This window comes from Bombus bifarius, unplaced genomic scaffold, assembly GCF_011952205.1.
Source record: "Bombus bifarius isolate JDL3187 unplaced genomic scaffold, Bbif_JDL3187 scf7180000008008, whole genome shotgun sequence".
Lineage (NCBI taxonomy): Eukaryota > Metazoa > Arthropoda > Insecta > Hymenoptera > Apidae > Bombus > Bombus bifarius.
Window position 1 is genome coordinate 6059102 of NW_022884386.1, and position 25326 is coordinate 6084427.

The 25326-nt window shown below is 43.6% G+C and overlaps 2 protein-coding genes across 8 annotated transcripts; both read left to right on the forward strand.

Moving 5' to 3' along the window:
- Positions 1-93: 93 nt before the first annotated feature.
- Positions 94-1978, forward strand: LOC117206786 (vesicle-associated membrane protein 7). Of its 3 annotated transcripts, none has more exons than XM_033446417.1 (6): positions 94-323; positions 776-984; positions 1055-1192; positions 1258-1419; positions 1484-1576; positions 1649-1978. In XM_033446417.1, the coding sequence occupies exons 2-6, from the start codon at positions 784-786 to the stop codon at positions 1715-1717; spliced, it is 663 nt and encodes a 220-aa protein (XP_033302308.1). In that variant the 5' UTR covers positions 94-323; positions 776-783; the 3' UTR covers positions 1718-1978. The 3 variants fall into 3 exon arrangements, with proteins under 3 accessions (XP_033302308.1, XP_033302309.1, XP_033302310.1); XM_033446418.1 differs by lacking the exon at positions 94-323 and adding an exon at positions 378-467; XM_033446419.1 differs by lacking the exon at positions 94-323 and adding an exon at positions 622-697.
- A 910-nt stretch (positions 1979-2888) lies between these two features.
- Positions 2889-24395, forward strand: LOC117206782 (proton channel OtopLc-like). 5 transcript variants are annotated; one of them, XM_033446405.1, is made up of 11 exons: positions 2889-3548; positions 4519-4747; positions 6563-6815; positions 7562-7842; positions 15437-15664; positions 17073-17275; positions 17421-17447; positions 18107-18420; positions 19469-19634; positions 20163-20448; positions 20547-21252. In XM_033446405.1, the coding sequence occupies exons 3-11, from the start codon at positions 6729-6731 to the stop codon at positions 21250-21252; spliced, it is 2298 nt and encodes a 765-aa protein (XP_033302296.1). In that variant the 5' UTR covers positions 2889-3548; positions 4519-4747; positions 6563-6728. The 5 variants fall into 5 exon arrangements, with proteins under 5 accessions (XP_033302296.1, XP_033302298.1, XP_033302297.1 ...); XM_033446407.1 differs by lacking the exon at positions 17421-17447 and having other exon boundaries at positions 2891-3548; XM_033446406.1 differs by lacking the exons at positions 2889-3548; positions 4519-4747 and having other exon boundaries at positions 6729-6815; positions 20547-24395.
- The last annotated feature ends 931 nt before the right edge of the window (positions 24396-25326 follow it).

The window sequence follows — 25326 nt, forward strand, 5'->3', positions numbered from 1 at the left end:
TTTACAGATGAAAATATTGCTTTCTCTTCGCGAAGAAAACAGAGCAGAAAAATAAGCTATTTTAAATTTCGCGCCACAAGGAGTGCGCGTGTCAACGGAATACACACTGACAATGATCAACTGTCATGTGTTACTGATAATCTCAGACGTTGCTGTTGACGTGTGCTGATGGATCATAGGACAATTCTCATGAAGTTACAATTCGTTGATCAATTAAGTTACTCATAAAAACGATCTCAGGAGGGAGAACAGTAGAAATTTTCAGGTTAACATCGAACAAAGTGCACAATCACTTCTCAATTCGCGCCATCCTAATAATTGAGGTAGGTCATGAAAATAATAGCTGATCTTGATAAATTCACATGTTGGTTACTACGACGTCATTTTATTTCTTATTCGTTCTGACAGCATCTTTTAAATTTTGGACGTAAACAGTGAGTGTGTAAGACATTTCATTGTCCTTGGAGGTTAGAAATTATGGCGTCTTACTTTGTGTTTTATTAATCTTTTCCATTGTTGTTCCGTAAATCTTGCAATTATCTTGCTTTCTTGAGAATATTAGAATGTTCTTCTTACTTTACATGCTGTTATGGCAACACCTTCTGTAAACTTTGTTATTTTAAGTATTAATCAGCTTGATAACAGATAAGGAAATTCAGTTACAAACAGAATTTTATTGTTTACTTAATAGATCCATATAGGTTAAAGATTCTTTGCTTATAAAAGCTTAAACAAGAGTGACTATAATGAAATATTAATCTTTATTTTATTCCAGCATTCATCATGCCAATTTTATATACCGTGGTGGCTCGAGGGTCAACGGTATTGGCAAAATATGCTTCCTGTACTGGAAACTTTGATGAAGTAACAGAGAGCATTCTGGCAAAAAAAGCTGAAAATGACAAGGTTACATATTCACAAGGACAATATCTTTTTCACTACATCTGTGAAGATAACATTATTTATATGTGCATTACAGATGATGTAAGTAATCTAAAAGTAATTAAGCATTGTTTGAAGTAATTCATTAGTGTCAAACATTTTCATGTTATAGGATTACCAAAAATCCAAAGCATTTTTATACCTAGCAGAAATTAAAGGAAGATTCTTGGCTGCATATGGTCAAGATGCGCAAACTGCAATTCCCTATGCGATGAATACAGATTTTGCAAGAACTTTAGCTAGTACAATGGTAAGAAATATAAATATATCTGAAATGTATTTTCTAACATTTTCACATTTACATTTTTTGTTTAGAAACATTACAATGAGTCTAGTCACAAAGTCGATGTGCTTGATAGCGTTCTCGGTGATCTGGATGAATTGAAAGATATAATGAGTAAAAATATTGATAATGTTGCAATGCGTGGAGAACGGCTAGAACTTCTTGTAAACAAGACTGAAAATTTATCTACGAATGTAAGTAGAATTAAAAGATACCATAAAGGATGTGCAAAAAAATAATGTTTTCGTATATTTTTAGTCGGTTACATTCAGAAAAACCAGTAGAAATTTAGCACGCTCTTTGTTTTGGAAGAACGTAAAAATTTACGTTATTGTTGGAGTTATTCTAATCGTAAGTAATCGATACTATGTACGATTTGATTTAATGCAAAATATTTCATTTAATTTTGTGTGAATCTCGTAGGTTGTCATATACGTTATTGTGTCGATATCTTGTGGAGGTTTGGCATGGCCAAAATGCGTCGGCAATTAATTCACCTTTGTACTATCCAGATACAATGTGTTCTGTCTCAAAAATGTGATAAGAATGTAATCGCGGTTGGTTCGTGGAGATATACTGTAAGCAAACGAGAAAAACATTCACGGTACATGTTTCATTCCCAGATTTATTACGTATGAAGAACTGAGAAAAAATCTCGTCTCATTCCGTGGCTGTACCGAAGCGAAATGTAGGAGTAAAGAAAATGCAATTAGGAAATGTATAGATATATAAATATATATAACGCTTATGATATTTTTATTATCTTATTAAAAAAATACAAACATCACTGGTATTTGTCAAGAGACGAATATAATTTTAACATCATTCATATATCCTGTAATATATCTACACAATATATAAAAAAAGCATACAAAAAAGAATAAATGAAATAACTCCATCATTAAAATTGGTGATTCATTTATGCATTTCTGTGCTTGTACTCTTGGGTGCAACAAGTGAAAGTCACGCGCGTAGCTCGTGTTTCTATCCATCCTTGCCAAAGCTATATCGTTATATTGGATGTTCTATCATCGAAAATGGCGGTATCTCATTTGTACTCTGGATGAAATTACGGCAAAATTTATCGAGCATTCAGTCTGTTCCACACCATTAAATACATTAAATTTTTTCCACACGCGGGAGTCTCCGTACGACGCATTCGGACTACTCTTTCCATTACCGGCTTCGAGCGCATGTTCCAACGCGTACTTATTCCTCCAATAGACTGTGACTAGTCCCAACGACACCCTACCCAAATCTAATTCAAATACTTACGCTATCAATGAAATCATATTTCCCTTATCGGTTACCTGCTTAATTAAGACTCTTTAAATTATAGTCTAATCGATTAAAAATTCATTGAATTACCTATCACAAATAAGAAGAGCGTTCCAAGTCTTCATAATCATTACCAATCGGTCATCTAAGCTTCAGTCTTAGAAAAAAATCACCAAAGGAATCTGTCATTCTAAATAAAATTCTGCGATGTTACTAAAGGAAACGATGTATCGGATTTGAAAAAAATTGTATAGGATAGATACGGTCCTGGAATAGCTGCAACGACATCACCGGCGTGGGACGGGTGGCGGCGTCGCAGGCGCTGTGATCGCGACGCCCGGGCCATCGCAGCAGCCCGGCAGCTCTGGCAGCAGGATGTCGATGGCTCGCGTGGCGCGCCCTTCGGGGGGTGCCAAAGAGTGTCGTCTCGGTGGCTGGTCTCGACGCCACGATTGATCGTACGTCGTCCCTGAACCCGCGCTTCGAAAACACTTTCGATTACTAGCGCAAGGTCGTATCAACAAGTTCCGGCCGTGTTTGCGGTCGTGGCGATCGTAGCGGCCGGTCAAGTCCGTTTACAGATTAATATCCATAGGAAAACAATTCCCGTGGTGCGTGTTTGCACGCGCGACAACGATCAAAAGCGGACGCGTGGTGAATCGCGTGCGATTTCCGATCGCAGTCACGGTGCAACGCCGGTCTCGCGACTCGTATCGGTGACTGTGTTTCTGAATCAGTCGCGCGAATCCTCTTCCCGCGGTTGTTATAGTCAATTGGTTCCGTGTTCTGTTGCGTGTGTCAGTGGTGTGGGTGGTTTCGTGTGATCCGACACACCGTTTCGCGGCCGGCCATGGAACCGCGGAGGTTCCGGATACCGGAGGCTAGCTGACGGGTCCGCTGCCGCGATCGGATGTCCGCGCGGGAGGGTAGGAGGTACCACGAGCCGCTGGATGAAAGTGAAAACGAATCGGACCGCGACACGGGGGGATGAACGAATGAGGATACATTGCGTGGAGAACGTCCGATCGTGTGAGACACAGACCCCGTAAGTGGATTTCCTGTACACTTCCCTTCTGTTCTTTTTTCCTTCTTTTTTTTTTTGTTTTTGTTTGAACGAGAAATAGCAATGATTTGTCTCTCGTATATTTGTTTTTCAAGTAGAGAATGTTCGTGTTAAGAGAAACGAACGAGGTAGAAGTAGAAAATTCTTAAACAGAGTAGACAATGCTTAATTTTGCTCCTGTTTCATGCTTTGATTTACATGTCAGAGATTTGAGATAGTAGTTAGGAAAAAGTCAGAAACGTTTACTTCCGTGTTCATGCGTAGTTGCGTCAATAGGTTCGAACCGGACTCGACCTAATTAATTTTGTTTCCTGCCGCTATCGTCAGCTCTTAGAACGTTTTGTGTCTGATAGCGTATAAAGGTCGGCGGAAAGTGGCAAATAGGTTGCGTGCAGCCACCGTAGGCTTGTTTTCATGCCACGCGTTAGATAAAGCAACGAAACGAGCTATGGACGCAAAAAGCCAATGAACTGCCGTTGAGCATGAACGCGGATGGAAATACCTGCCTTTCCCGGCACGCGATATAAGTGACGGAAAATCGTTGCTGCGGATCGCTGGCAAACGTATGCTTCAACAATTGTACAACTTTGCCCACGGAATCTCTGTATCGATTGCCATATTTATAGCTTATTTAAAATTGTTTCACGTAATGCTACGTTGTAATTCAATACTGAAACGATAAGACTTTTCCAACCTGCTAAACAGCGGACTCCTTTCTTTCAAGCTCTTACAATTCCCGCGCAATTTACAAAGAGAAATAAAGTCTGTTGAAAAGAATGTAAGAAATGGAATTTGTAAAATCGTTTCATCAAAGGTAACCGAGAGGAAGAAATCGTACAAACGCGCAGCAGATCCGCACGGCAATTCTCCCAGTTATTTCCGGCTTTTCCCAACAGAGAAAAAAAAATACAGCCAGCATCTTACCCCACGTTATCTCTCCCCTGGTCCGTAGCAATATCGTGACGTGTACGGGGAGTCATTTGATGGAGAAATATTCGACGCCACGCACGCTGGCCATAAAACGTTCGAGGAACGAGAGGGTCCGACGCGGCATGGCGTTCTGAGTCTGATCCCGAACAGGAAGAATGTTCATTGACGTTCAGGCTTACAAGATCCTGGCGAAGTGGCGTCTTACTGGCCCGCGACTGGATCGCGCACAGAAAGACAAATGTTCCCTGAAGGTACGACCAACTGAACGTTTTCGATTCCCCTCTTTGAATTTTACTTGCAAAGTACTTCCATTTTCACAGCAGACGTCTGCCTCCGAGTGATATATTAGCGAGAGAAGCTTGCGGTGAAAATTCGTTATTCTTAGCTATCGAAACTACGATAATAATGTCGAAATTCGTACTTTGGTCGAATAACCGAGCAGTAATTGCACCGAATACGATAGCTAAGTGTAAGGGAAGCTCGAGTCTCTCCTGGCAGTCGAGTTCAGACGAAAAGGGAGTAAGGTTTCGTGCACTTGGAAGGTCTATCGAGAACAGAATTTCGCAAGGCTAGACATAGGTCCAGGCTAACGTGCATAACATGGTGCAAGAAAGTTGCACGTAGAATATCTTGTTACCGTTTTAACTAGAAGCTTCGCGTTAAGCTCTCTTTTAACATTTTGAAATAACAAGATTAAACGACTAAATATACAAGTTCCATGTTCGAGTCGCGCCATGTCATCTCAATCAGGCCGATCAAGTCGAAGTTAATTAAACGAGGCGACGGAGGAAAAAATGCTCGTTCGCGTGAACGAGATTTTTCCACGCGTTCGATCCCGTGGGGAGCCGCGAGACCGACATTTTCTAGTTTTAATTAAAGTCAGCCAGTCGGAGTCGCAGCTAAGGCAATTAAGTCGAAGACAAACCGGAGGCTCCATTGAATTTCCTAGCTTTCGTAATTAGTTTCGACGTAACTGAATCCAGTTACCAGACGCCCGATAATCACGCCTATCCACGACACCTTCTTCTATTCATCTGACGATCGAGACTTCGAAGGCTACCCTTCGAAATCCTCGAAAATTAATGTAAGAAGTGGGAAGTTCGATCGACGGACGATCGTTTATTGCTTTCAGGCAACGGAGAACTTTTCAAACCCTTCGAATGGAACAAGCAAAGTACTCCAAGTACATTCCCGATCACAATTCACAGGATACTTGTTAATTTTAAACACGCGTTTCGATGAATATGTCTATAATAATATTCCCAAAACATAGTGTAATTAGACTGGAAATTTTTACGCATTCGTATAAATTCGAAAATGGAAAAATGAAATAAAAACACATAGTATGCAAAAATATCTATATAAAGTACGCAAGGTATTCGTTGGCAATAGCGTTTATGAGGTCAAATCTGGAGGAGAAGGAAAGAGGGTAGAATAAAGGTGGAGACCCGGAGAAGTAGGAATTATATTCATAAAAATACGAATTTGCATAAATATTCGCGGAATACTTACGGTACCTGCGCGTAATTACTATGCCTCGATTTCATATTTTAATTCCAACGTCCGTTTATGCCTATCCTAAATGCACCAGTCGTTCCGTGATTTATTGACTTACGGTAGGGTATTTTTATTCGTTCGCTCTCGAAGAACGGGGCTATTTTCTGTTCAACGGCGTTTCGTTGTCCCCGTTGCTGTTTCCAGCGAAAGTAGCACGGACGACAGCGGGGGAAATAGGGGTGAAATTTTAATTCGCGCGGACGTTTGATATTCAGAGATCCGGACTCGGTATTCACGGACTCACGTACGACCACTCGGCAGCCCTTCTTTCATCAGGGCATTTTTGTTTCGCGCCAATGACGAACGACGACGTACTCTTGTTCTTTCGCATGCTCGTTCCGCGGAAACGAGCGACAGACAAAGACGGACATAGGGACGATGACAGCGAGGATAGAGCGAGCGTAAAGAAAAAAAAGCGCGGAAAGGGCGGAAGATGATAGAACGAGACGACGATCTGTCATTCAAGGACGATTCTTTCAGGCTGCAAACTCGCTGGATTGTGTGTGCAGGGCCACCCTCTTTAGAATTCCCCGTCTGTGGAGCAAGAAGCTCGTAAAAGACAAAGGGGGTTGGTAGCACAGGGGTGGAGAGAAGGCGCTGCGCAAGGGAGACACAGGGGAGGGACGGAGCGGAGACAGGAAGAGGCGAGGAGGAACGAGAAAGGAAATAAGAAAGATGGGAGAGAGCTCGCCGGATCTCAGCCTCCGGCTCCGCCGAGGCAGTTCCGACTCTAGGGATTCCTTCTACATGGACTTTGCCCAGGTACCAATTCCAACACGATACATTGATAATCCTTGATAGATATTTTCTATCCTTGGATAGGACAAATTTATATTAATATCTATTCGCGGTCTCTTTGTCGATAGAAAGTCTTTCCGTTACCTTTATCCACGGCGAACTTGCTGATATCTTTAAGGAAAAGAAAGGGGATAGGATAAATGAAAGCAGAGTGGAGAAGCAAACTCTAACGAGTTAGATATCAGTTCGATAACAGCGTGACTCTGAAAGAAAATTGAGAAACGCATTGACTACTCGTTACATGAAACATACTTTCAAAGTTACTCTGCATCTATAGTTGAATAAAGGGTTTCATAAACGCGAAAGAAAGTCAGTCTTATACGAGAACGATACGTAAAAGAAATAATAAGAATAAGAAGTATCGGGACATATCTTTATCTTGTAGCGACACTCGACAGCAAACTTTCCAACGGTTTGTGTCCCGTGGCTTGCTACACAAAGACCCTATCGTCGACTGGACGACGCCAAAACAATGGTTAGCGCAGTTGGTTATGAACGTTCCAGACCAAGTTCGAATCCCGACACTCACAGTCCGATTATTTTTCCACAATTTCTAACTGAAAGAAGGCAACGCAAATGAAGACGAAAGTCTTATACACCAGCAGTGCCGGTCAGGATCTATCCACCTCAATCTTTTTAAGAACGCGTCTCAAACCTGAAAGCTTTAATTCTAACAATTTTTCTAAAGGGGTATTAATTCGTGTGGACAGGGCATCGACTCAGACATCGAGGAGGTAACGCGTCCAGGAGAAAACTCGGACCCGATGATGGACAACCATTTGGAAGAAACTGGGAACGAACTGCCGCTGCTAGAGGACGTGATGATCACGATCCCGGAGGAAGCTTCGGAGGAGCTGCGCGAAGAGGAGGAAGCCGCGGCGATGGAGGCTGCGTTGCGAACACCCGAGGGCCGCCCAATAATTAACACGGAAGCCGAGAAACCAACGCAGCAGCAACTCCCGTCCCAGCTCTCCACGCTCGCCCCGCAAGAGTAAGTACGCGTCGGAAATTCTGAGCAATAAAACAGCGTACATTTCGTTGCGCCATATTTTAACATTAAACCTAACGACACTTGGTGTATACCTATCTCTACCATGTGCAGTCAAAATGACCGGTGATTAAAGAAGTAATAGTTTTATAGCAATGAGTAATAACCCTAAGAAACTTCTCGACTTTTAAAATGTTTGTAACAATGGACTGTAAAAAATGCTAAATTTTGTGGCGGCTCCTTAGGATTATTATGGGCCTGAGTTGATATGTCTTGACAGCTGGTGGGTATCTTGATCGAGGGATGGATTGTTTTATGACAAGATTACGGCCGTAACAGTTGTTGTTATTTGTTATTACTGATTTTGTTTGTCATCTGACCTTGAAATAGCCTTTTTTTGTACTGATTGCATTTATTTTAAGAATAACCAATATATTTTGTCGGGCGGTCAAAATGATCGCTCACGGTAGGCAAAGCGGCGTACAAATTTTTCTCAGAAAATAAAAGAGCAAACTAAAATTAAATAGCGAAAAATATACTGTATGCATGTTTTAGAAAAAGTGAGAAATTATGAAGCGATATGATAAAGTTTAAATATGGTTAAATTTGTGTAGAAGTCGCGAGAGCGGTCAATTTGACGGCGCCAGTAGGTTTAGTGTCAATCCGAGTCGAAAAGATCTCGGTTTTAATTGGAACCCCCCGTTTTCTTTTTTCCTCCACCCTCAGCGAGATCCTTCGTTTTACTTGGGAGACGCGATTTTGATTTGTCCAGTAACGCGATTCCGTTCGTCGCTCGAGGATATTTGCGGTTACGGATTGAAGGATGTTCGGTTAGTAACTGAAGAAGAGAAAGGCAAGTAGATGGTCTGGGTAAATATTAGCGTTCAGGGCGTAAAGAGGTGTTTTATCTACAGAGACTAACAATTTCAAGATGGCAGTGAAAAGATCATATTATGCTCACCTTTCGCTTCTTTTTTCTAATTAGACATCGGGATTTTTTTATTAATACGCTTTGTGAAACTGAGAGGATGGTTAATGCAGTAGCTCAGGGACAAATTCATTTACGATTGTCGGCAACAGGTATTAGGACACTTGATTGTACTAGTGACAATAACAAAACTTCTGGACTAATAATAATAATAATAATAATATTAGTATAATTGCGTGAAACAGGTGTCGTGATGCTTTTGGCTGAATGTGCCCATTTTTATAACTGTATGGGGTCTATCAGAAATAAGCAATTAGATCTGCATTCTTTTACCTAGCCATTTCACTGTCTATGTATGCCGAATAGATATCAGATACAATTTGGAAATTAAATTCGTGTTTTTCGTTACATAAACGACGTTGGTCATTCGTATACATCTTGCGAAACGTTCAGACGAAGAAGAAGAACATCGTTGGAACGAGCTGCTATAAAGACATCTTCGCTCGAAAGAAAGGCGATTGAAATAAACCGGCAACGATTAATTTCCGTCTTCGGCGTTAAGCGTCTTTCACCCCCTACATTTTTTGTCAGCAACGTTCTCATCCATTAAAGATGCCTCATACGTCTCTCGCTTGAGTCTCCTCTAGATTTGGCGAGAAACTCGAACCGGGGAAAAAGTGGTTGGTTAAGTAGGTAAACAAAATCTCGGCGTCGGGGTGAACAAAATGCGAGATGAGATAGAAGAAAGTATTTTCAACGCGTCTGGAATACCACGAGGAATACAGCATAATTGCAGGAACGCGTAAGGAAACGACTACGAGCGTGGCAACCGATGGAAATATTAGGCCCGTGACGCGATTACCTCGTGGCAGGAAGTCTGAATTACGATCCGTCTTTGACGGTTTCATTGATCGGATACAAGGGAAGCCACCAATTTCATGAATGGCTTCTAAATATTAATAATCTCATCTAAATCTGTAGATGCTTCCTTTACAATTTCGTATTTTTGCTACTGAATATTCTAGACGTGCACGCTTAAAAAGCTTTTAATTTCTACACGTTTCGATATATATTTTTATTCGTTAAACGCGATAAGGAACGAAATATGCCGTGCTCGAGATCATATTGAAAAATAATTTATCCTTTTCGTATTGTTCGTACAATTAATAAGAATCGATATGACAAGAATAAAAAATTGTAGGATGATCTTATAGCAATCGCAGCGTATTAATAAAAAACATATCTGGTCGTGGATAATACGCGTCGATTAGATTCACGCATTAGTCGGTGCTACATCATATTTTTCAGAGAGTTGATAATGTCACTGATGGAAATCTCTGTAGATTCTTGTAGGTTATCGTCCATTATTTCTCGCTTTGTAGGTCCATACGTAACGTCACTATGTGAATTACCGTCCCCCCTAAGCGGCCACGTTACTCCTCGCCTCTTCATTCGAACGACCACCGCCACTATTCACAGGCATGGAACATTAGTCACTGTCCACGATTAACGCGCATCCCTCGGCTCCCGTGTATCCAGCAGGGAAGCGACCGGCGGCAGTTTGTCCACCATCGACGATTGAACTTGATCGTGAAAAATCGTATTGCGAGCGTCTCCATTTTGCTCCATTAATTTTTACTCGCATGACCGGAAGCACAATTGTGAACACGTTCGCAACCGAGAGAGAACGCTGATCATGTTGAAACCGGGGTAACCTCTATCGGTGACCAAAGTCGTTTACGAGTGGTCGACGGCCCGAAAAGGGGCGAGTTCGAGACGAAACGGAGCGAGCTTTTGATCAAAGCGAAACACTGACCCCAATTTGCAAAATTGCCGCTTCTACCGGATTTAATCTCCGAGTCACCAAGAAACGAGACGTCAAAGGCGTATCGCGGCAAGCAACGATAATCAAACGCGTACGACAGTGCTTTTTCTTCTTCCGAATATTGATCACGGTTAGGCAAATAATTTTCTCGTAATTTCCGTTATGTATTATCTGAAACGCGATCACCGTTGTTGTCTCGCGTGAATCGATTATTTATTCGTTTGGCGACGCGACGAATCGACCGATTAATTGCCGCTCGAACGGCAATTTCCATCCGATCTGCGGCAGCCGATCCGTGGATAGCCGGCCGCCTCCATTTCGTACCGAACTCGATTACTTCCGGCGGATATCGAACGTGAATTCGTGAACGCACGAGTGGCCAACGGCACCGAAGTTAATATTGACCTGTCACTTCGTTATGGCCAACGAACGACCTTCGTGTCGCTTCCATCTCGCTTCCGTCGTTGCATTCTCTTCTCTATCGTTTCTCTCCTCTCCTATCCTCTCCACGTACACCCTCCTGCCTCTACGCATCGTCCAACGTTCGTCCCTTTTTCTCTCTCCCTCTGCCGCTACCAGCTCTCTCTTCCTTTCCCGTTTCACCGGAACCTCCGGTGAACCGTCCTCTCCTTCGGTCCGGACGAGAACAGGAAGACTGGCCTATTCCGTCGATTTACATGCAGATTTGATCAGGGTGCACGCGCACTCGGCACCCGACTCCTTTCAAGCAAACTCAGCCAGGGCAAAGGAGGAGCGAGTCGCTTCCCCCTTTCCTTTTCTTCCTTCTCCTACGAAGATCAAAGTTGCGGAAGTTCGTGATTCGAGGATCCTCGTTGCACGGTCAAGGTACGAACGAGAAGATGCCGGGGATAGAGAGAACCGAATAGGGTGCTAAAGCAATTCGACGCACTCGATCCGATTCGAGAATTTCCAAATTCAAGCCGCTTCGCTGACGCTGTCTCTCCTTTGTTTCCATTCGACCTTCGTCTCGCAGCTTCCGCCTACTTGTCGGTGCCGTTGCTTTCGTCGTGATTTCTCGAGGCAACTCTTCGACACGCAGAACGAAACTTCGTGGCATAGAACGTGGGCGAGTTCGAGCGGTCCTTCCGCGAACGTTACGCCACTGCGAATCTCATTCGGGTAACGAGCTCGCTATCAAACGGCCGCGTATCCAGAGACGATGGATACAGGCGACGAGTGGGATGGGGAGAGAAAAAGAGGGACAGCGAAAGAGAAGGAGCAAGATTAGCGGAGAGAGAGCCGCGGACTCGCGAGAGTGCAGGGCATCAGTTTGTGATGCGGGGTCCGAGAGTGTCGTGACACGAGCCGCAGGGCCGTGACTGTGCGAACCCGTTGGCGAGTTCAGCAGCTAACATTCCGCCGAGACGGTCGAGGAAACTACCAGCCAAGGTCACGGATATGCTCATCAAGGAGACCTCCCTCAGGTACTACGATTCCACCCTGTCGAGACCACGAATCGATCCGGTTGCTCCTTCCTCTCTCTCTCTCTCTCTCTCTCTCTCTCTCTCTCTCTCTCTCTCTCTCTGTACTTCTCACTCCGGACGACTTGTCGGGAATCCTGAAATCGCGCACGCACACTGCCACACGGTCGTCTACGATTTCCGATGGCACGACGACGACAAGGACGTAGTCCTCGTATGTTTCGCATGCTTTCCCGAGGGGGATTTCGATCGATCGTTGAAACGCGTCGAAATGCTCGAGTTGGAAGTTGTTTTCCGGGTAGACCAGGAATTTTGGGTTTCCATTAACGCAGCAGGGAACAACGCATTCGGTGAGAATTGCGAGCGAGAAATTAATCTTATTAGTTTGGTAGTGACACTTCGTCGTATCGATCTCGAAAAGATTACAGTCGATCTATGTACGTTATCATTGCCTATCGCGAGTACGAAAACGATTTAACGTGAAAGAAACTAGATAACGAAAGTGAGAAGAAACTCGATGGCAAAAAAGCTCTCGACCACGAAACGTTCACTGTATCGAGTCGGGCCAACCACGACCCTCCTCGAACGTCAAAAGCATAATCCCCAGCCGGTCGGAGAGTTCGCAATAATCGTAGAGATAAAAATGCGTGGCGCTTGGCGTTGGCGAAAACAGCTCGGGAAAAGTAGGGAAGAAGGGGTGAAAAGCGTTTAGCGAGTATTTACGTGGCGAAAGTTTGGTAGCGAAACGATTAAAAGGAGGTCTTTTCTCGTGGCTCGAGTCCGAGCACGTAAAGAGAGCGAACGAACGAACGAACGAACGAAGACGAGGAATAGATTCCTGAGGGATATCCTAAAGGGGCGGCGGAGTGGCGGAGCCACCGAAACAAGGGTGAGCCAGTCCCTGAGTCCTTGAGCCACGGATACACTCGTGCCACAATGAGGGAACGGTACTCAGCCACTGAATCAACCCCTCGGTGCCCTCTTGCTCCCTTCCACGGGTTCCCTCTCGTCCGGCAACACCCTCTCGCTCTCCTCTGCTTCTTCAACACTACGTGATTATTTCAAAAAGCTGCAAGCCAAGAGACGAGTCATCCTCTCTTTCTCTTTCGCGCGTATTCCATCCTTGGTCGACTACCTTTCCTCTCACGTTTCTCTTTCACGGTGCGTGGAAACGCGCTCGCGCGCACGCCCAAGCAACCATCTACCCCTGCAATCTCTCGAGTGAAAAGGACGAAACTCCTCCACGTCCCTCTCACTGCCTACTATCGGCCTCGTAGGGGTAGGTCGCTTTACGCGGTACCTCGTTTACCTTCTTAAACGCGCGGAACAACGATCTCCCGGTTTTGGATATATTTAAAGAGGGGTTAGCGAAAACCTCGCGGATGGATGGCTTTCATGAAATTCGCTTCGTCAACGTGTTCGTTTCAGACGCGTAATTCGCGTTCGGATATGTGGAACGACAGCTACTAGAATATTAAATAACGCTCGGATATCGGGGATCTTTCGGAGGATGTCGCGAACCGGAATACACCATCTGCGGTGAATTTCGAATACGAAAATAGACGTTGACCTGTTTCCAAAACCGAACTCTTTCGTTAATAGTTGAGCACTCAAATTACTCCATTTCTGTCGATCACTTTGATCAAACTTAAATCTATTTATTTTACTCGAATATTTTCGCCGTTTCTCGTATATTCTAAAATTGGTTTTCCAGCGAGCAACTCCGTTTACGACGTCTCGAAAATTCTTTCTCGCGGAACGCTTGCAGAGTGGTTGGGGGTAAATCAAGCTTGCGGTAAATTGAAATTTCGCCCCGATACGTCGACGCAATATCGCGACGACGCTGGCAACGGTGAAAGTGCATTTACATTCCGTTTCGACCGCCAAGCGTATATCTATAAGTTGTCGTGGTGGATTCCATAGAAACGGGTAACGTGTTTCTCCGTTTCTTCGTAGAAGACAATTGCAGCGAATCTTGAGGCCGGCACGTGTGTGAGAAACGGCCGCCGTATCGGAGGAGGGATTATCATTAGATAAACGGCCACTGGTTCGAAAGTCGTCGCATTAATAACGCTCGCGAGACCGTCCGCGCTCTATAGTAGGTCTCTTCCTGCAGCCAGTGTCAATGTGACGTGTATCAAACGTTACGACACCGTGTTGACCTTAAATTAGACGCGCGAAACCGTTTGCGGCCGGAGCTCCCCTTTCAATTCCTCGAAACTTTTAGTTAGCAGCCGTTGTTACGTTGCGGCCAGACTCATCGGATATTCAACATTGATCCTATCAAAGTAGCAACGCGTTAATTATCCGCTTGTTCTTTTCCCTCCTTTTCTTCTTTTAAACGGATAACGAGAGAAAACGAATTTCTTGTTCATAGCCGTGTAGTACAGGTAGAATAGCGCGAGGAGAGCGCAATCGAGCAAATGAGAAAACCCACGCCCACTTTAATTACTGGCGTTCGCAGCGCGTAAGAAAAAAAAAAGAAGAAAAGAAAAGAATAAACTAGAGAAACTAGATTGGAGCAACGCGTCCAGAGTTTCATTAAGCGTGTTGCGTGGTGAAAACAGGTCGAAAAAATATTTTTCTCCGGCAACGCGCTTAATTACTCCTCCCCGTGTTAGCGCGACCGCCTTTAAGCCCGAGAACGTACTCTTTAACGTCGTGTCGCCTTTCTTACAATGGCTGGAGTGGAAATTCTCCGGAGAAACTGACGACGTCGCGATACCGCCCAGTGAAAAGTTTCCCGGCCATTTGTCGGCGCAGTTTAACGAGTTCGAATTGGCGGCGAGTAACGACAGCCAGTTTCACGGTGACGAAGTTCGGGCCGCGTGCACGTTTCAGACGACCCGCTAGCACTCAGGAAACTCGCTTAAACGTATTACGGGGGCAGGGCGCGAGTCCGCTCGAAAGCGATAAGCACTGGCGTCGAATGCTTTCGGGATAAATTGCTTTCGATCGAGCAAATTCGTGTGGAACGAATGAAAATTGGTAACTGGGGACCGGGACTAGAATGAAAACGGAAAGAACGATCGATTCTGATTCCCGCGCGCCAACCAGCGTAGGTATGGGCCGATTAGAAAAAATTGATCCGTTCGTTTTACGAGTTCGTTGGATGGAAGAATTTCTTTTCGACGATGGATAAGCGTAAAGCTCGATTAGTACACGTTAGTATCGATAAGTACGTAATCACGACGAGTCGAAGTATCTTTGATGATGAAAAGAACGTTGAAATCACAGGTAATTACAGGAACGACAAAAAGAACGAATCGTTTTACCGATGTAGTTCAGGTACCTCAAGCAGCGTACCTTGTAATTATCTACTACCGTAATTGAGCCGTCGATACCAATGAATCGATCGGCCAAGGACAGGATAGAAATAATGAGGAAACACGGTCTGTTCAGCTGGCCAGGATTGCCGGCTGCACTACCGTCGCCGGCTTCACCGTCCGCGGTAATCGTTTCGCCGGAAACGCTGTCTAGACACAGCAGCAGCTCACCCTCCCGCGCTCACCGGCCACCCCAGTTCGCCCTGGCTCTACCATGCTCCTCGCAGCCGATTTCCGCGGTCTGCTATCCGGCACCGACCTTCCTCGATGTCGCCGAGGACCGGAAGTGGAAGAAGCTTGGATGGTAAGTTCTCTATTTACGTTCCTTTCTTTCTCGCTCTCCACCGAATCGAATTGGATTGTTTGTTCTCTTACGTAGTGAGCTTTGATATATTCAAACCGATATAGATACTGACTATCGAATCATATAGTTCTATAGGATTATACGGCTCCATGGTCCGATTATAGGGAAAGACAGCGTATATGTATCAGCCATCAATTTATAGCAAGTTTACTTATAATTTTATAGCTCTAATCTTTTAATCGATAGTATTTTTGATACGATGCAGTTATTGCTCTTTTTGGTTGTATTTGGTATATTTTGTCTAAGGACTGAAAACGCAATACCGGCTTTATGTTTTATCGCGATGTTGCACTGAATCGATTTCCATACCTTCATAGCTATCAATTTAAAAATAAAAATTCAGGATGTTCAGCGAAATAACGAAGCAACGAAAGGAACGTAAATCATCAACATTTATGTATGGATATAACACCGTAGTAATTGATAAACTTTTCTACTATGATTCTCCTGCGAATTTTATTTCTACCAAAAGAAGAAAAAAGTAAAAGATATTAAAATTGCGAATAATTCGATAACGAAGAGCAGTAGAACGAATAGAATAGAATATGGAATATAGGATATAGAATACAGAATGAGAAAGGCGTTACAATTTCTTTGCTGAGAGGTATTGCAAATTTATAACCATCAACGAGTCGTTCTATATCGAGAACTCTCAGGTGCCTATATCGAAAATCAGTGGAATGTAATGTCATGGCGTGGAAAAGTTGAACGTGCACGATTAAATCGGGTCATATTCGCAGTTGAACGTTTCAAGCGTCCCATTAGCGCTTGTGCACCGATCGACCAAAAGATTTCATCTTGACTGATTCCAATTCCAAACGAATTAACACGAAGGGGGAGAATATATGCCGGTCACCACGGAAATTTCACGTGATCCTCGGGGTTATCCTGACCGACGTCTGCACCGCAATTACCGGTACTTTATGAATCAAACACACATACGCACGGTCGAGCACACGATTACTCGTAATTGAGCCAATTCTTACGGGGGTGGATGTATTTGCGGCCGATGGTATCTCCACTGACGCTTCCCGACGTTGCATTCCGGGGCCTCGACGTTTCCTTTTCGTCTGGCTAACGTTCATTTCGCTTGCGTTTTTTCAGTCGATCGAGCTACAAGCCTAAACCGAAGGAAAAAGAATTTTCTCGTATTCGATTTTCTGTACACGCGCGATAGGTACGCATTTCGAAAGATGAACGACGATATCCGTAATCTTGGTGGAACGCTCGAAGTCGAAGAAAGTAATCGCGACAACAGGTAGGGCCGGAAATAATCCAATTTCCCCGGTGGAGAGAAATCCAATGCGTGGGCACACTCGTTCAAGCACAATTTCCGTTTGTTGCACAGTGACGCCCTGGCAACGACTTTTAGCGCTCTTTACGGAAAGCTGCTGGTCGTCATGGGAATCGCTTTTCCCATGGCTGAAGTAATATCCACCTACATACCGCCATCGTTCTACGAAGGATTCTACCTTTACCTCTACTTCGGCAGTATGATATTTCTCGTCTACATGTACGCCACGTTGCTTCGCGACGGCAAATCCAAGTCAAGTAAGTCGATCGCTGTGATCGCACGAAATTCTTTCTTCTCCGTCTTTTCTTTCTTTTTCTTTTCTTTTTTCGTTGTTTTTTTCTTTATATCGACGACCAGGGATATAAACGAGGTCGAATGAACACGATCCACTTGACGTTTCAGGAAGGTCCGCTACGAGTTGTTTTACGAGTAGGTAATTTCTTTCTACACAAGACTGTTATGACATGAACATAGGTCACATTACGCTAACTTAGGCGCTTGCCTATCGATTTGTCAAAAACAGCCTGCTTCTTACAAAATTAATCCTTTGCTCGTTGTGTGCATTGCGAATCCCTTCACACGAACCCTCGCAGAACTTTAATTACGCCATTAGCTACGACCTCGTAACTTCATACTAAACAACTAAACGATACAATAGCTAAAAACAGTATCGGCATATCGTTGTATCGATTACAGCATTTATATACCAATTGATTAAATCCAAGTATATTACATTTATTTCCTACCATTTAGTAGTATTTTCATACGATTACACAAATTTGACGCTATGAAAATAAAATATATAGAACTTGATAAAGAAACGCTTCATTGGAAAATAATTAAGCATGCGCCAATGATTTCTGTAGTCACTCGACATTTCTATCCAAACGGAAAATGAAAAATAAGCGAATCGGAAGAATGTCAGAGTGCAGCGTTAAAGGGTCAAAGTATCATTGCGTGGCAATGGCGAGTCGGGCATCTCGCGCGCTAGCTTTCAACCCGCTTCCGACGACGGGAAGCAGCGAGCTGAGCCCCGTTAAAATCGCATTAATCTTAACCGACCGATTACCATAAATTTGCATGAGAAGAGAAACGAAAGGACGTGTGCGACCTGGACTCGTCGCGATCGTCGAGCGGCGCCGGTGGCGACAGCGATGTTGCGGACACCACGTGTCCGCACGTGACTGCTATCAAACCAGCTCAACACTACGGAAGCTTTTATCTACGAATGGGTGCGGTGGCGTTCGGTATCGGCTCGATGATCTACTCGGGACTGGAATTTGGTCAGTACTTCGAGCTGGAGCAGAACACCAAGTGCCACAACATCATGCTCGCCCTCACGCCGGCCACTAGGATGGCGTTCATCTTCATACAAATGTACTTTATATTTCTGAACAACGAGGTGAGTATATTTTTACAGATATCGAAATTATATTCAAGATTAACCCTCGTTTCACTGATCATCATGCAATCGACAGCTGATCCTGTATGAAAATATATCATACGAGATGTTCTATTTTTCACCGTTTCGTTTATCTTCAAGGAATCGCAAAAAAAGATGCCTTTACGTCCGTAACAGTTAGAAAATTAAAATCATTTACGATGACAAATTGTCAATTTTACAATGCCATATAGAGGAAAGCTGCTGGTCGTCATTTACAATGTCTATACAAAGGTTGTACTACGTATATCGTGTTAGAAAAAGGAGACGAATTGGAAAATTGAACGTTTCGTATGTTGGCATCTAGCGTGTTGTTATGGAGAAACGTAAATGTACGGTGGCTGGATCGATGGCAAACAAAATCGTGGCCCATCTTTCAAGCGTTAAGAGGGGATAAGGGAATCGCAGCGGTTCGGTTCGTCGTTTTTCACGCAAAGATATTGCGTAAAAGGGGATGGTTAACTGAAAATCAGCAGGGGGATCACTGAGTAGGTGATGGGACTAAAAATAGAAGCGGCATCGATGATGCAGAGATCGGTGCGCGGCACGTAATGAAAGAGCAAAAGCGTCGATGCAAAACGAGAAGCTTGTCTAGAAAGGCTAATGAAACGGAAGGGTGAACAACCCTGAAACTAATACTGAAACACGAGTTGTCCTACCCTGGCCGGCTTTGCTCTTTCCTTTGCCTCGCGACAGATGAATATTTCTCGCCACACTCGACCGCTTTTCATCGAAACTTTCCGTGGAGGTTTCTCGATCGAGAGAATTCCCATCGTTCAATTATCGCCGATCGTTTAACATCCCCCTAAATACGGTTTGAGTCTTTTACAACGAGAGAAATCTGGTTAATAATTATCGAATTATCCTTATCGAACGTCTGATCGATACGTTTGCGATTCCCTAGTCCTGCTTCAAAGATTATTTCTCTTTCCTTAATTAGATGTACAAAGGAAACTCTCGTTCCTTTCTACGAATCGCTGATGATGTTAATCCGTGTTCTCTTTGACAGCAAATGAAAGTTTATCGTCATCGGGTGGTTGCGCGTTTCGGGCTGATGCACATGATTGGAACGAATCTGTCGGTCTGGCTGAGCGTCCTTGTACAGGAAACGAAACACGAGATATTGACGTTCTACAATCCGGAGAACAACTCGTTAAAGATCTCCCACAGATTAGGTACGATCCATAGCTGCGTACGGGCAGTAGCTCGCAAACCCTAGTGATAACCTTTTACGCGTATTGTACGAAACATTTTGAAATTTCACTAGCACTGTAATGAGAGTCGATACAGTTTAAAATTAAGATTACGCTATACTTAGAAGCTATAAGATATTTAATGCGAATGTATTTTATTGCACAGAGATGACAAAATTATTTAAACGACCAATCGTTATTCAGCGGGGCCGTCTGTGACGCTTATTATACGCTGAGGATGATTAATCATGCTGTAGATATACGTTTGAGCTAACTATTTTGTAATTTCTACATTTCCAGACTGATATCTGATAACAACTTGGCAGATGAAATTTTAATGCGTTTTACATAACGCATACGATACATACATAAAAGATTCCTATTAAAAAATATTCGAGTATCTTCGTTCGTCACTGTATATGTACATGTGTCTGGATAATTATGTCGTCTCTCGAGTACAACGAAACCCCTAATGATATCGAGCGGAGAATCAAGTTGAAATTAAATTAGGTTCGAAGGCCAATCTTAATCTTGGGGGACATAATCACTACCACCATGGCGAGCACCTGAGGCTACCGAGAGGTCTGAAAGGGCCGCATCACATGTTCGAGTGTCGTCGAACCAACATAATGGGATCGTTAGTCCAGGACGCCAGTCCGTTTCTATTTCCTTGCACGATCGAGTACAGCTTAATCTGTGCTGCGATTCTATACGTAATGTGGAAGAATATATCGAAGGCGGCGTTTTCTCAGCCTAAAACACCTCCTGGGTCCCGGCATCATGCTCATGCTTACAGGTAAATCGTTGAACACAATTGAAGACCATAATAATTATAAATATACTTCAATGCGTTAGTCACGCGTACAAGCTCTGACTTCACTTTCAATTTCACAGGAGATCACCGCATCACTACAGCGTGGATTGTGCTCGGGCGCACAAAGGTCTGTTCGTGGGCATCTTGATCCTGGTGCTAACGATCATCTCGCTAATTTTATTCTTCGTGTTAATATCGCGTCCAGAATTGGTCAGCTTCGCCGTCACCGAAGTGAACGTCTGCGAGTTAACGTTATACGGAATGTCGACGTTGGCCACGCTGATAGGGATGTTCCAGATGCGAAAGCTCCGTTACGACGGCACCCGAAACCTAGAACTGGACAACATTCTTCTAGTAGCCGCGCAGACGGGCATGTTCATTTATTCAACGTTCACGATCATCGGCGCCCAATTTACTCTGGCCAAGCACACGATCTTGGTGCTTATTACGGCGTTGGCGAGCGTTGTGCAGACTACGTTTCAAACCATCTTCATTTTGGACGCGTCAAGGAGATCTGTCGTCACTGCGAAACAAATAAGGAGGAAACCGGGTAGAGAGATCGTGACGTTTCTACTGGTGACGAATCTGGCGATGTGGGCGATTAACACGTTGGAAAAATCGCGAGCGGAATCGCACCCGGTGCAATTGCATTTCTACGGCCTGTGGGCGTGGACGATCATCACGCACGTCTCGATGCCTCTGGCGATCTTCTATAGGTTCCACAGCACCGTCTGTCTGTGCGAGGTTTGGAAAAGGGCGTACAAGGTGAAACCAACCTACATGTGACGTAAGGGGTCTCGTGAGGTCGTGTACAAGACCACGGCTCCTCAACGACCGAAAACCTTGCCAGGCAGGCTGGATGCCATCGCGGAGAACGATCCAATTTACTTCATGTAATCGCGGAGAAAAGTCTCTTTGTGAGCTACGTGGTCCAAGGTCGACGTCCTTTTACCTCTTCTTCGTCAAATCCTCGTCCTACGTCCCTGAGGTGTTGCAAAAAGCTGTCGATACAATTTACCAAGTTCACTATGTTAGTCGAGTATGCGTTTCGAGGCGTTATGCGTTGTTTTAGGTTGATTTAGACACGTTATACGTTAACGATTTCACGTTAGTAACGCGTTAAAACGAAGCTCGACGAACCGTAGAGGAGAAAGTGGTTGGCAGCCGCGTTTGTTTTCGATCGTCGAGAAGTTGTGTTATTTATTATCGTTTAGATAATTGTAAGAAGCTTTTATCTCGAATCGTCGTCGCGTTAAAACGAATCACGATGTATATACGCAGTTCGTACGTGACGAGATTCAGGAACGAACTGCGAACGAACGCGCAGACATTTTGAAATCTTTTAATGGTAATCGATTTAAGGGAAACAAGTAAAAGAGTAGGAAAGAATGGAGGCACGATTAACGACGCACAATTTTTACCGAGGTTAGATGTTAGACGATTAGTCGCTTAGAATCGTCGAAGCAACGACTGTTCCTTCGATTTTCTCGGGAACAATGAGATTTCTGTTCGATAAGTAAGCGTTAAGACGATTTTCTACCGATCAAAATAACGAATGAGAGAAAAGAGAGAAAGGCAGCGAGTGTGTGTATACGAAAGAATGAGAAAAGAAAGAAAGGTCTTTTTTCTTTGATCGTAAACGTTCGTAAGACTGAATTCTAAGCAACCTTAGGACGATGGTTAAGGTGATAGAAGAACGATTACGTTTCTGATGCAAGTCGACCAAAATCCGCGTTAACCCAGAGAACCCCTGATCGATCTGTCCTTCGATGTTACTCGAATACTCTCACGGATATCCGTCTTCCACGTAGTACAAAGCTGCAACTTAACATAATGTCCCTGGTTATTCGAATGAATAATTCAAAGAGAGAGAGAGAGAGAGAGAGACAGAGAGAGAGAGAGAGAGAGAGAGAGAGAAAGAAACAAAAAGAATAATCCAACGATCGAGAGAAACAGATTACCTATAGCGAAGTCCTGACTGAACAACTCGAATAGTTTTTTATATTGTTACTACGTAGATGCTCTCGTCGTAATTTTTTTACTCGAAGGGAAAGTGGGTTTGAAGTAATAAGTATAAAAGTCCAACGCGTCTGTCACGATAGTTGTACAAAGTAAATGTATAGTCTGTTTCTCACGATTTTATGCGGCAACGTCTCGCGATCGATCGATCGTGCGCATTTCGAGGAAACGGAAGCCTCGAGAGTCGAGCGTGCGAGCACACAACGTTTATCCTATACAAGTCCACTTGAATCACATCGAAATTGCAAGCCTTCAACGGTTCCTCGCATGGCGTTGCACGTTAGTCACGAATCTAAATTCGAAATATCGGTTTGTAGAGAGAAACGCGGTGAGAACGAGCGAGAGGAAGAGGGAGGTCTCAGTTTTAAACATAGCACCGAATCGATGCTTCGTGCGTTACTTCCAACCGTTTCAAAAAAAGAAAACGAAAAAAAAAGACAAAAGAAAAAAGAAAGAAAGATAGGTACGTTTATAAAAAAGAAATTCACGAGATTGTTGAACGGTGGCAATAATGCAAAAGCATCGTCCCGTAGATTCCCATAGATTTATCACGCGAAGTGATAGAAAGAAAATGTTAAGATAAAAAAAGAAAAAGAGGAGATAAGATGAAGATAACGTTCGAGGGAGGAACAGAGTACAATGGCGAATCATATCATTAAGCCTTAATCCGTCGAGTGTGCTGTCCAATCTCTGAATAATTAAAAAAGGAAAAAGGGGTATCGAAGAATCGCGATCGACCGCAACCTTGAAAGAATTAGCCGAGACGACCTGCTCGAGTGTGTTTCATACATTTTCTGCTCAACGGATGGTTCCACGAGGAGAGACCGAATGAGAGAGTCGTACCGATCTAATCGATCGGTGTACGATACTATTGTTCCGCGAGAATGCCCGTATGCGTTTGTTTTACCGCGTGTTGTGTGAGACGACTGCGTGACGATATGTGCGTGTGTCCCTTGGGAACAACTCGACGAGAAAAAGAATGGTCAGGAGAGAGATAAAGAGGAAACGGGAAAGCGTCGAAAGCGTAAAACGTTCGGTAGAGACATTTTTAGTAGTTAAACGCGTGTTTGTCGTGCGATAGGCGCTTTTTTTTTTATTCTTCGTCGATAAACGATCACACTTTCAGCGATACTGGAAATCTAAGCTGCATAGTTGAACCGGTTGATTCTTTTGTAAGATGTAAAAATTCGACTGTGAGGCGGCTGTAAATACGGGGTTTCAAGGAGAAAGAAAAGAAGAGAACGTAAGAAGGATAAGCGAAGAGAAAAGATAAGAAAATGGATCCTCTCGGTGTTTAGAGCTAGTTGTGTCGACATGTTTCTTCCTATATTATATATAATATATACACATATATATACAAATATAAATATATTTATTATTGCGTTGTTCTATTATAATATTTATTGTATTATCAGATATAGGATTTACGCGCGACACGTTACGTTTATTGATCGGGGCTCGTGTCGAGATTCATCTCCCATCGCTTTCTCACTTTGTCCTTTCTTTTCTTCCTCCCTTTCTATTTACTCTTCTTCTTCTCCTCTTTCTTCGTCTTTCGCATCGTTGTCATTCGCAAAGATTGAAAAAAGCTTGTCAATTTCTATTCCATTTAAGTCAATCCACGTGCGTAACGCTCTTGATATCGTGTTGAAAACGGCACAAGCGATCTCGGCACGAGTCTTAACCGAAAATCGAGATGAATTACGAAACGAAAATCGGAGGTAAGTCACGATGTGCGCAATTCGAAATTCGAGCAAGGGTGAACGAGGGAAAACGATACCCTTCTATGTCACGTCTCTAAACTGTACTTTTTCTATGTCCGCATATTCTAGTTCCTACGCAATGTTTGTACTCTTATACCCTTTGTACTATTTGTACCTTACGAATTGCAATACACTCGTCCGCAATAATAACTTACTTTCGTTCTTTGCCACCAAGCGTCTATCGTCCTGTCGCTATTAAAATATTTCTCGAATATGCACGTACTTCGAATAATGAATCCAAGATCCGTATCCATCTACTCTGCATTTGTAACAATCAGCAAAATTACTAAGACGTCACGAACGTAATATTCAGATGAATATTTTTTCTTCGATGCTTCTTTCGCTGATGCAGGCGGTTCTATCTGCAAGTCGTTCCACGCACATTGAACAGCACAGTGTCGCGAGTCTAGGAGGCCGAGCGTCGACCTAAATACCTACGACTATGCTCTCGATTTCAGAGTCCGTGATCTCTCGACGTTGAGATAGTCCTGTCACGAAGCCGCCACGGTCATTCCACTAGAACAGGCTAAACTAAATCAAAAAAGAGGAAAATCGAATCATGACGCGACTTTCACCGAGCAAAATGCATCTAAATCGAGCATTCTCGGCCATGATTTCTCGTCTATGCTATCCTCGAGTGCACAAATGTTCGTATAGTATTTACGCAGTTATGTTCGCGTGCGGAACTGTTATAAAACAATCTTCGGCATAGGAAATCGAAATTTTCTAAATACGAGAATGTATTCGCGTGTAAAGAAGTATGATAGCGCGAAGCCTCGCGTCATAGACGCGAAGCTTTTTAATTAATTCCTCTTTAATCACGCTCGTTTGTCGCGGCTATGTAAAATGGACAAGGTCAGTCGGCGAAACGGCTTCAGTTAACGTGCGTATATCGATGCATCCTTCGTGTACACTGGATGCAACTGGTTTCCGTGTTACGTGCGTGGTCTTTTAACAAGGAAGTCGCCTTAATTGTTCATAAGGTGAGTATAACTTTGTCTCCGTCATCTAGACTTCTAATCTGTTCTCATCTACTTGTAACTCCGTCATCTTCGCAGTTGCCCAAAATCTTGTGTAA